The sequence below is a fragment of the Ctenopharyngodon idella genome, chromosome 24 (assembly GCF_019924925.1).
Source record: "Ctenopharyngodon idella isolate HZGC_01 chromosome 24, HZGC01, whole genome shotgun sequence".
Classification (NCBI taxonomy): Eukaryota; Metazoa; Chordata; class Actinopteri; order Cypriniformes; family Xenocyprididae; genus Ctenopharyngodon; species Ctenopharyngodon idella.
In genome coordinates this window covers 6931173-6944435 of record NC_067243.1, presented here as the reverse complement: position 1 = coordinate 6944435, position 13263 = coordinate 6931173, and the positions used below count along the sequence as shown (strand labels likewise).

Sequence of the window (13263 nt, the reverse complement as noted above, 5' to 3'; positions counted from 1 at the left end):
TTTCCACGCGTTTTAAAGCTATATCAGTGTAAACTTCTAATGAATCGTTTTCTGAGCGCACTTATCTGAAGCACAGCTGGCTGTCAGACGTCAAGTCTCGTGAGTAACTTCTCTTTCACATTTTTTTGTTGTTTAAACTGTCAAATACACACAAGGTTCTGTCAAAAACACATAAACACAGTCAGTTATGTCTGTGAACGTTACAGAAATCGTATGTGTATATTAGATCTGTGCCGCTTTCCCTTCAAAAATAAAACTAATCCACTGCGTTCAGCGGCTCAGATGTCAGTAAATGAAGACTGTTATGTTCACTCTTACATTCAACAACAAAACATCTCAATTTAACTTACCAGACATTATTGTCGCTACAGCTGCTCGAGCGCGGAGAAAATGGCGGACAGGGTGGAAACCTAAATATGGTAATGCAGGAATGTCAGTCAGCGGCCGTGGGCGGGGTCTGAGCAGTGTGACGCCACAGTGCTCAGAGAATCAAAACAACATGTCTAATGAGACTACTTTTTATTTTTAATATATAATCTTTAATCTTTAGTTTTAATTATTTTTTATTTAGTTAGTTTTTTTTATATTTTATATATTTCTCTCTCTCTCTATATATATTTTATATTATATACTTACATTCATATTTTTGTGAAACATTTTTAATAAAATCAAGTAAATTCTTAATGTGAATGTTTGATCAAACAATAATTTTGTACCTAATTTTAGTTTGGTTAAAATTAATTTGGTTTGGTAATTTGGTTAAAATGGTTTATGTGCAAATCTATTTTCTATTTGTAAATCAATGTGCATTTATTCATGACTATTACAGCCATAAATCATTGAAAATGATTTGCTTTGTCACTGCAGTACGTTTTATTGCTTGACGCTTTACAGAGTCACATCTGCCGTTCTCTGATCCCAGACCTGCTCTTGTGTTGAACACTCGCTCATTTCGGGCTTGAGTACATGTGAATACAGGTTGTTTTCTGGAGTGTTTGTTTATCTGCTGTGGTCCTCATCAGCTGTTTGAGCAGAGGGAACTGTCTGTGTCTCTCTCGGCGCCCAGCGGTGCTCCTATCTGTTGAGTTTACTCAGTGAGCAGCAGGCGGTCGCTCCTGTCAGCAGTCCAGTGTGTCTGTGAGTCTCTGCTGTCTGTGAAACATGTTGCTAGTTTGTCCGAATACACCATTAGTTTTGAATGGCTGTCAGTGGAGAAAGATACTTGTTGTGTCCTCCAGAAAGGGTAGTTATGCTATCTACCAGGCGCTAAAAGGATCATGCTAACTTGCCAAACCTGGTTTGAGTTAAAAGCTCAGGCTATACTTTACGTAAAGCAAATAACTTTTAAATAATAGTATATCAAACAATATGAAACATGCAGTGTTAAATGTTTCAATCAGTAGCATGCTTGGAAATTAATATTATATATAATTATATATATATATATATATATATATATATATATATATAGTCAACAATAATATTAATAATATTATATAATAAATGATATAATATATATAATTATGTAGTAAAATATAAGAAAATAATAATAGTAATACACATTATGTTGTTGTAGGACTCGAAGGAAATGTTAAAAAAAATATAGCTTTAATTATTAAATAAATTATTAAAATTATATATATTTATTTATATATAATATATAATAATAATATATAATATATATTTATTTCAGTCATAGCTGGAAATTAATATTGTTTTGTATTAAATATATTACATTTTAATATTAACAATAATTAATATCATTTAATTATATATAAATATGTATTGTGTTAATAATAATAATAAATTACAAAATAATAATATATAATAAAAAAGTTATATAATATATATATAATAAACAATATTAATAATATTATATATAATTGTATAATAATTTATAATAAAATGTGCGTAAATAATATTTATAATATAATGTATTAAATAAAATAATAGTAATATATAATAAAATTATATATATATATGTAATTGTGTCAATAATAATATTAATATTATACAATATACAATAATATTATACAATATATGATATTATATATAACTGTAATAATATATAAAAAATAATAATAAATAATGTGATAATAAATATATATATATATATATAAAATCAACAACAATATTAATAATATGATGTATTAAATAAAATAATAGTAATATATAATAATATATATATATGTGTGTGTGTGTGTGTGTGTGTAATTGTGTCAATAATAATATTAATAATATACAATAAATTATATATAATTATGTAATAATATATATAAAAAAAGATAATACATATTATGTAATCATGTTGTAGGACATAAGAAAGAAATGTTAAAAAATTATGGTTGATGTCACTTCTGATTAATTTGGCACACTGCAACTGGAACATCAAGTTGAGTGCATTGCATTGTGGGATGTCTTTTTTTGTGCACTGCATTTTAACAAATGTAGCAGATCAACCATATTCCAAGCATGCAGAAAATTCACAGTCTGTGCACCGTAAACTGCATACTGTAAAAGGTGTGCCAGGATGTCATTCCAAACATTCCCCTTTGCAAAATTGATTATTTGGACGAATTTCCCAGTGGTATGTCAAGTGTTGATCTGTTTCAGAAACCGATTTCACTGCAGTTCATAAAGTCATCTGAGGTGTTTAAGTCAGCTGCCGTTTCATAATAGTGTTTTGCACTATTTGTATGTGTGAGAGTGTGTCTGTAAGAAAGAGATAGAGAAGACACAATCCTTTCCCAGAACAGCTTCTTCAATGTCTGATTATAACTGTGCCGAGGGAAACAACGAGAGAGAGAGAGATAAAGAGACATATATACAAATAAATGTCTCCATGTAGATAACAAATATAAACGCAAGTGACATTTATTTTGAAGAAAGATACCTTAAGAAAAAACATTTGACAAGAACATGTTTGTATGCTTTAATACAATAGATGTAGGTGCTGAAAATCATGATTGTTAGTGGAACATGTTCACTGTTAATGTAATGATATACACCTGAGGTTCCTCTGCTAGACACCTGTGTGAACATGAGGAAATAAAGCAAATATATGGAAAATAAAAAATAAATGAATGCATAAATAAATAAAATATTGAACAAATATCCTTTTTATTTGTATTTTAAATATTTTTTTAACATTTTGTTTTTTTAAATATTTTATTTATTCATGTATTCTTTTATTTATTTTATTTTTATTTACCAAAATCTTTTCTATTATTGAGACTATTTATGACAGAAGGGCATTGTTGATGTGGAACAGAAGCTCTTTCTGATGGTTTGGTTTCATTTCACAAGGTTGTGCTGGAACAGCAGATCAAAAGAGCCTGTGTAGTATATGGACACACACACACACACACACACACACACACACACTGACTGACTGCATGAGTGCATCACGTTTTGTCCCTTCAGTTCACAGGAGAGATCAATCTTAAACGTTTATCACTCTTTACTCCCGTCCCTCCCTCCCCTCAACCATCCATCCATCCCTCCATCTCCTCCCTACACCTCCATCAGCAGATGTGTCCATTCATCATATTTTGTCAGGTTCATTCCTGTCTCTCTCTGTCTTGTTCTGTCTGTCTCTCTGTGTGTCTCACATCTGCAGCCCCCAGAATTGATCTGAGCGCATGTTCTACCGAAACTCTACGCTACGGTTTCCTTTGTTATTATGTATGCTACCGCGGAAGCTTCTAACTCATCAAGCTCGATTTCATGTGTCATTGTCTTCTGAAACACAGTCTAGCAATCCTTTAGCAACCTCCCAGAATACCCTACTAACTGCACACTCTAGCAACTGCCAAGCAATGTTCTGAAAATCACTTAGAAAACCACATAACAACTGCATAGCAATGCACTAGCAACCGCGTACTGCAGTAACCACCAAGTAATGTACTGAAAACAACTTAGAATACCATCCCAATGGCATAGCAATGCCTTGACAACTACTCTGAACAGCAAAACTCTGGAAAAAAACTAAGAATATTTTAACTAGCACCCTATAGTGCACCCTTCCTAGAACACCCTAGTTAGTAACTGCATAGCAATGCCCTGGCAACCACATAGAAGATCGTAGCAACTGCATAGCAACACCCTGGCAACCACATAAAACATCCTAGCAATTGCATATAGCAGTATTGTGCATGCAAACACCACTCACAGTTTTTTTTTAAGGCATTTTCCTCAGTAAATGTAGCCTTTATGTTTACAGAATAAATATACAAATCTAGATTTGTTTTGGTTTTGATTCAGTAATTAGGCCTACTATTTATTATTACTATTATTATATAGATGCATTACACTGTTGAAGGAATAATTGAACATTTTAAATAAAGAAATATGAAATAAAAAGGAAAGGATACTTTTATATGAAACTGAAACCGCCAGTAGGTGGCGGCAAGTCTTAATAAGTGAGTCAAAGAATCATTCGTTCACTGATTCGTTCAAACCGTCTGATTCATTCATTAATGAAACACCACTTTGTGATGCAGGGAGAGGCGACAGTTTTGCTTTGTTTGGAACTATTTTCGTTCATGAAATAGAGCAAAAACAGTCAAAATTGACATTATCGATATCAACTTATTGTTCACTGAACTGTTGTGTTAAAATATGCTGTTGTATTAAAATGAAAATATTAAAATTACATTTGCAGTTGTGCTAATATTCGGGAAAACAGCACTTTTGTGTGATATTGCTTAACTATATCATATGATATAAACATAAAACACACAATCTCATAGGGAAATTTATATCTTGAATTTTGTGGGCATTTTTATTAATTTTGGTGGCTTTTTCAAACCCTGCACGACGCTATTTTAAGTTACCGCCAGACTCGTTTTTTCCTTTTTAAGCTTAAAGGTAGGGTAGGGCAATTTTTTTTTAATAAAAACACTTTTTGTTATACTGGTTAAAAATTGTCTTCATATCCTGATGATAACAGAAGTGGTCTAAATATTAAAACATGTACATATATCTTCTGTGGAAGTCTCAGTACCAAAATCGTCATCAGCACGTTCCTCCTGAACCAAAACAAGGAGCTTATGCTGCGTTCACTCCATTAACCATAATTACAAGGTGGCAACCCTTGACATTTTACGTGGAGTGGTTCACGTCCTCAGACTCGGATTTATGCATTTCTATGTCAACACTTTTAATGCTGAAATAAATCTGCGGCAGTCAGGTGGTACAACTAGAGTTCTTTAAGTTGTTTACGTTCATTATTATTGTCATGTTATGTGGTTTGAGATATGAGGTAGTTTAACACCGTCTCTCGTGACGCTTTGCAGACTCTGCTTTGTGCATTTATATGTTTTGAAGGAGGCGTGGCTTTGAGAGCGCTCTGAAGGGAGGGTGGGATCTCATGCTTTCAAAGCTAGCTTGCTATTGCTAGCCTCTCTGAAATTGCCTACCCTACCTTTAATGTAAGGCTATTGACTAGTTAGGCTGGCTCTATGTAGATATTACAATAGTGGTTTAATTTCAAAGTGTGGCTTTGGAGAGCGCTCTGAAGGGAGAGTGAGATCTCATGCTTTCAAAGCTAGCTTGCTATTGCTAGCCTCTCCGAAACTGCCTACCTTTAATGTAAGGCTACTGACTAGTTAGGCTGGCTCAATGTAGATATTACAATAGTGGTTTAATCTGAAAGTGTTTTGAAAGAGGCGTGGCTTTGGAGATGCTCTGAAGGGAGGGTGAGATCTCATGCTTTCAAAGCTAGCTTGCTATTGCTAGCCTCTCTGAAATTGCCTACCCTAACTGTAATGTAGGACTACTCACTAGTTAGGCTGGCTCTATGTAGATATTGCAATAGTGGTTTAATTTCAAAGTGTTTTGAAAGAGGCGTGGCTTTGGAGAGCGCTCTGAAGGGAGGGTGAGATCTCATGCTTTCAAAGCTAGCTTGCTATTGCTAGCCTCTCCGAAATTGCCTACCCTACCTTAAATGTAGGGCTACTGACTAGTTAGGCTGGCTCTATGTAGATATTGTAATAGTGGTTTAATTTGAAAGTGTTTTGAAAGAGGCGTGGCTTTGGAGTGCACTCTGAAGGGAGGGTGAGATCACATGCTTTCAAAGCTAGCTTGCTATTGCTAGCCTCTCTGAAATTGCCTACCCTACCTTTAATGTAGGGCTACTGATTAGTTAGGCTGGCTCTATGTAGATTAGACTGCAATAGTGGTTTAAGTTGACAGCAGTGACAAACAATGTGAAGCTTATTAGGGTAAACACTATCATTACCTGGCTGTCACCAGTGAATGCTGCTCCACTTGATTTGCATGGTGGCTGTGAGGAGGGACGTAGAAGAGGGGGAGGGGCAGCGGCTCATGCACTCTTGCAAAATTAGATCTTAATGCACTTTTTGGCCACAAACTTAATTGAGAATTTTAGATGCCTAAAATATATTAGAGTTTAGTGGCATATCTCTCACTCAAAAAAATGATACGTTGGATTTACTTAATTTTTTTATGTCAACAGGTTCCACGTAATTTGGTTATGTTGCATTTAATTAACATTACTTATTTCAGTTAACTTAAATTTATTACATAAGGTTAACTCAATGCTATTTAGTTGAATCAGATTAACATTCTTAATTTTGTCCAAAACCATTAAGTTTAATTATCCTAAAAATCCAGTTTAATTGGTTAGTTTATTTAGTGGATGCATTCAAGAACAATTTTCACAACTTTTACAAAATCTTTACTCTGTAAAGACTCTTATGGTTAGGTGTCAGCCAAAAGATGGCTTTACTCCATCTATGGCATGCCTAAAAGAGTTGTTTTTATTATTAAAACAACTTTAATTGTTGTTAGCAGGTCCTCAACCCAAGCACATGTTCTACACTTCTCTACAATGGTAACCCCAAAACTATTAACATAACAGAAACTTTTAAATACCAACATAATAGAACAGTAAACATTAAAAAGTCTCTCCATTTTCTCTGTTGCTAACTGCTTAAAATAACACTTTATTTCAACATTTACTCTCCCAGATCAGCCCCTTTGCAAAGCATGATGGGAAGTGAAAGTCCTGTTTGATTAAGTCCTGGTTGAGTTTACTTGATTGAAACATGTTATTTTAAAATGAAAACATCAAGTTAAGTCAAAAAGTAATCGTTTCAAGTCAATTTAACATGAAGCAATTAAATTTGAACCAGAAACCTAATACAATTGTGTTGAATCAAAATAAGTTGTTTAAATAAAGTGAACAGCATCAAAAAAATCATTTTTTGAGTGCTCCCTCTTTCCCTCTCCAAAATGTATTTTCCTCCCCTTTCTGATTTTGTTCTCCAGTCACATTTGCTCCCACCGTGAAAACTATTGATCCATCTTTAGGACTTCAGAGACTTCATAAACTCTTAGCGTTCTCGTCAGAGTAAATGTCAGACTGTTTCCCCTCCACTCAGATATTAACACCGTGTGTGTGTTTCACAGGCTCCTTCTCTTTGAGCGTGCTGCTGGTGTCGTTGGCGGTAACCGTGTGTGGCGTTTGGCTGGTGGCTCTCTGCGGCGTCTGCGGATGGTGTCAACGCAAGCTGGTGAGTTACACACACACACTTACTGGAAAACAACATTTTATGACGATCCTGTACATGCATTTTGTTTGTACAATGGGGCTGCACTCTTGTAATGCACTGACCAAACGTTTGGAAGTAAGTTTGTGTAACTTGAATGTTTCTGGCCTTTCTATTACAGGACAGATTGAATATTTTACTGCTTAAAAGTTGCTCTTTCATAGCCTGGGAGAATTAAAGAGGACCTAGTATGCTTTACATTTTCAGCTTTTCTTTTTAGTGTTTAATGTTGCTGTTTGAGCATCAAAAAGCTCTGCAAAGTTACAAAGCACAAAGTCCCTCCAGCGGGAGTTATTCTCTATATCAGTGTCACTGTTTCTGAACTCTCTGAAACATCAAATCACAAATCACAACACACTGATCCAGCCAACCAATCAGAGCACAATGTGCTTTTCAGAAGGAGGGGCTTCATAGAGACAGGAACTAAACAGAGCGTTACTGACTGACTGGGAAAAGAGGAGCTGCAACATTCAACAGAAGAACGAAACTCATACAGGTTTGGAATGACACGAGGGAGAGTAAAGACAGAATTTTCATTTTTTGGGTGAACTATCCCTTTAAGCTCTCTTGTAAGATGTGAGATTACTGGGTTGTTTTTCCTCAGAAACATCTGAGAACTCTAATGCTTTCCATTAGGTCTCATTGCTGTCTAGGAGAAATGATAAAATTCATGAAATAATAAGGAGCTGGTCTCCATACCGATTAATCAATGTAAAGACTGATTGATTAGGACGGTCCCGCAGCTCATTAGACAGATGGAGTGGAACCGCGCCGCGCGGCTCTTAACCGACTCATTTATTTGGCTCGCATTTGTGGGTCAAAGCTAATTGATTCCCGATATGTGCCATACATGTACGACGGTGTGTGTAAACCACAGAGATTGAGTCAGCCGTCTGCATGTGCTTGTTTTTAATGTGTTTGCATGTGTGTGCATGTGTTGTAGCGTGTGCAAGTTTTTATGAGTTTTTATCATTTGCATTTTAGTTGTTTGTTTATTAGTGGTATCTGTTATAATATCACCCTACCTAAAACACCCTAGTCACTGCATAGCAACACCCTGGCAACCACACAGAACATCCTAGCAAGTGCATAGCAACACCCAGGAAACCACACAGAACATCATACAGTAGCAGCTGCATAGCAACACCCTGGCAACCACCAGAACACACTAGCATTCTGCCAGCGGGTTTTGTGCAGGCAAACACCACTCACATTTTCTAAACGTAAGTTAGCTTATTGTACACTTTAAAAAATGCTGGGTTAAAAACAACCTAAGTTGGGTTGAAAATGGACAAACCAGTGTTTGGGTTGTTTTAACCCAGGGTTAAATGTTTGCCCAACATGCTGGGCAGTTTTATTTAACCCAACTATTGTTTAAAAATTACTATATGGCTGGCTTAAAATGAACCCAAAATAGGTTGGAAATTAAAATCAGACTAGAGGCAATAATAATAATCAATAGGTGAGCATTTATTAATAAGCAATTTAAAAAATGTTTATTGTTTAATTATTAATCATTTAACATATTAATTCATGTTAATTTTCAACATACTTTGGGTTCATTTTAGTCAAGCAATATAGTAATTTTTAAACAATAGTTGAATTAAATAAAACAGCAGGTTGGGCAAACATTCAGCCCAACCGTTGGGTTTAAACAACCCAATTGCTGGCTTCGTCTATTTTCAACCCAATGTGGGTATTTTTAACCCATTTGTATTTTTGACATGTTGGTCCTCCATTTGCTAGTGTTTAATATCACACATACTGTGAGTAGCCAAAAGGGTTTTCTCCAGGCTGAAAACATTGACCTATAATTTCAGCCTCACGACCACTGATCAGACTTTTAAATGGCAGCGCTGATTGGAACAACCTTGAGTGACCTGAATGGTGTTTCAGAGTAAAAGAAACATCTCCCTTTTATTCCACCAGAAGTGAAATACTTAATTGAACATGCCGGAAGATCTCACACGTACACATAAGCGTAAATTCAGTTGGATATCCTCAAGCACAACTGTATGAGATCTTTGACCTTATTCCTCCCAGAAGACTGACCACAGGCAATCACAGCTGGTGTCATGAGGTCATTGAGCTCATATATGCCCTCTGAACCTGTGCGTGCATGTGTGTGTTTTGGTTAGTGAGTATGTGCACATGCATACTAACAAGCATACTAACAAGTGTGTGTTATTGTGTGGGAGTAAGTCTGAGTGTGTGTGTGTGTGTGTGTGCTTGAGGGAGAGAATTTCTGTGTGTTTACTTCGCTATACTTTGGAGACCTTCTTTCGGGGTTGCTCTCAAAGGTAAAAAATGATTCATAAATGAAGTAAATAATAAATTGTTTATTCATTTAAATTCTATGCTTAGCCTGTATGAAGTCTATAATATGTCCTCTCCCTGCTGAAAGAAACATCTTAACTCTTTCCTCTACATTAACAGAATTTCCTGTCATTTTTGAGACAACGCTTCCCCGTCATTGACGGAATTTTCCATCATTTATGAGACAACACTTCCCCGCCATTGATGGAATTTAACGTTTTCCCGCCATTGACGTAATTTTCACAAACGCTTCCCCACCATTGATGGAATTTTCCATCATTTATGAGACAACGCTTACCTCGCCATGATGGGAATTTTCCATCATGTATGAGACAACGCTTCCCCGCCATTACTGAAATTTAAATTTCCCCACCATTGTCAGAATTTTCCATCATTTATGAGATAACGCTTCCTCGCCATTGATGGAATTTAACGTTTTCCCGCCATTGATGGAATTTTCCATCATTTATGAGACAATGCTTCCCCGCCATTGATGGAATTTAACACTTCCCTGCCATTGACGGAATTTTCACAAACACTTCCCCTCATTTATGAGACAATACTTCCCCACCATTGACGAAATTTTCCATCATTTATGAGACAACACTTCCCCACCATTGACGTAATTTTCCGTCATTTATAAGACAACACTTCCCCACCATTTATGAGACAACGCTTCCTCGCCATTGATGGAATTTAACGTTTTCCCGCCATTGATGGAATTTTCCATCATTTATTAGACAATGCTTCTCCGCCATTAATGGAATTTAACGCTTCCCTGCCATTGACGGAATTTTCACAAACACTTCCCCGGCATTGACGTAATTTTCCGTCATTTATGAGACAGCACTTGAACAAGTGCTTTTGTCATTTTTATTACAATTTAGGTTTACTTCATTTTGATTTCTTAGTTTGTTTTAGTTACATTTTAGATTTTATTTAATTCCAGTTATTAATTTTAGTGCTTCAGCTTAAACTTATTTCAGTTAGTTGCCAATGCAATATTTCTAATTTTCATTTAGTTTAGGTTTTTTAAATCTAATATTTATATTTTATTTATTTCAGCTTAAAAAATGTATTAATAGTTTTAGTTTTAGTTAACAACAATAACCCTGGCCAAAATGACAATGCCAAAAAGTCTGTGGGAAGTTCATTAAACAATTAAATAATGGTTCAATTGAAATGCATATGCATAAACCTATATTTTTGTGTTAAGAGTAAAAATAACTGGAAATGTGATTTGGTGTTTGAAGGTTTTGCTTGTGCAAAGGTTATTTGAGGGTGTCGCCATGCAGTTGCTAGGGTAAGAAAAAAAATTAGAGAATTGCCGTTTTTGGGTGTACTATCCTTTTAAGATTGTTTTTAGGTTCCCAACCACTGCTTTTTCCAGTGGAGAGAACAAGCATGTACAGAAATGTGAAAGCTTGGGTTCATCTGTACTGTAGGTCCACTGGGTGGATGAAGTTCCTGGTACGTATGGAGGGATCAGGTTGCGTCTTCTTCATGAAACAGGAAGACATGCAGACTTTCAGAGTGTAATGAGAGTGAGACGTAGATACATCATACTCTCTTCATTCAAGGACAAACGGGACAGAGGCTTTTTTTTTTTTGCGCTCTATATTTTCATATTCTGCTGTCTGTAGTTTTTCGATCTGTTTCAGGCAGGTCTGTTGCTTCATTTTACACCGGCTAGACATTCCCACAGGAGCATTTTATTACTCAAAGGATGCTCTTTAACAGCTGTTTCTACTAAAAATAGTTTAGAAATTCAATAGTTGTCATACATAAAGAGAATAGACGTATACATGTATATAGCATGTTGAGATCATATTGAGTTTCATATTGAGAACTTTGACTTTTGATTGAGGGCTTTGGAATTGGTGATTCTATAAAGTTATAGAATTATAGAATATTATATGCCTTTTATGTAAGTCTGCTGTACTGTTAAAAAAAACTTCCCATTGGTTTACATTATAAACTATTAGAATTTCATCTTTTTATAGCCATATAAATATCAGCAACTGCACCAAATTGCATATTTTTGCTAATTTTGAGCAGGTGTTTTTTGCCTCCTCAAGTATGACTTTCATATTCTCACTATATCATACTATATGAGCCGTATGTATCAAATATGATACTCAACAAAAAGACTTTTTGTATTTTTCAGAATATTTTTGTTTCTATGAACTGTTCTGTTAAATTGTTCTATTTATATGCTGTACTGCAGTGTCATGCAATTATGCAGCAATGAAGGCGTTTGTTAGAGATTTAACCCTTGACCAGCATGTGACCTGCTTTTAGACATCAGCAACACAACCCATTTACTCTTCCTCAAAGACTCGTTAAGAACCTCTATAGACTTACTAATCAGCACTGGCCGTTTAATTAGTACACGTGTGTCTGTTTCAGAGAGCCAGACAGAATCTAAAGACTTTTTTTGAGCTCTGATTTTTGAGCACTTGAAGGCTTGAAATCATCAGTAAGAATGTTAATTAAAATAATCAGCAATAGTTCATTTATTGAGTTGTATAATTTCCAGCCTCTTGTATTTTTTGTGTTGAAAAGAAAAAAGTTATTTTAATGAGCAATTTAAATTGTAAAAAGTAAAACTTTAAAACATTTTTAAATTTTATATATATATATATATATATATATATATATACACTGTAAAAAATGAATGTGATTTTAACAGTGAAATATTGTAAAAACGCTACGGAAAAAAAATGTAAATAGGTTAACAGTAAGTTCCAGTACATGCTGTAAATTTTACAATTTTTAGAAGTAAAAAAGAACAAATCAATGTATAATTTACAGTCAAAAACTGTAAACTGATATTCCCACAATTCCCTGTGTGACACTCCACATTTGAAAGTATTTTGTTTAAAAAAATCATGTTTCTTAATAGTTTTTGTTATCAGTTATGTACATTAGGGTTTTATGTTACATCTTCTGTTGTTTAATGAATGTTTATTGCATTATGTAAGTGTTGTGGGTTACCATGATGGTGTTTTGCGTTTGCGTGAATGACTCTTTGCACCCTCTTTACATTAGTATATACTTCAGCTCGTGGAAAAGCTACTTGTGATGAACTCTGATTCTTCATGTGGCTTTCTCTTTTACCACCTGCATTATTATGGTGGTTGTCAGTAGATGTTAAAAGTACAAAACAGATTTTAGTAGGAGTCTGTATTGTTGGACTTACTTGTTTACATTCAAATTTTCTTGTTTGTAAATTACAGTTTTATACTGTAAAATTGACAGTTTGTTCTGTAAATGTGTTTACAGTTTTTCTGTATTTTTTACAAAATTATTCTGACAACCACAGCTGCCAAAATTATTTTGTAAAAACTACGGAATATTTTTTACAGTGTAT

At 34.7% G+C, this 13263-nt stretch overlaps 1 protein-coding gene across 2 annotated transcripts in view; it reads left to right on the top strand.

The window, feature by feature from the left end:
* Positions 1-13263, top strand: part of syt7a (synaptotagmin VIIa) — a 136352-nt gene that overhangs the window by 51998 nt on the left and 71091 nt on the right. For both annotated transcript variants that reach the window (XM_051883096.1, XM_051883095.1), the window contains exon 2: positions 7435-7538. In XM_051883096.1, the coding sequence (XP_051739056.1) occupies positions 7435-7538 (104 nt within the window). The remainder of the gene's footprint in view (positions 1-7434; positions 7539-13263) is intronic.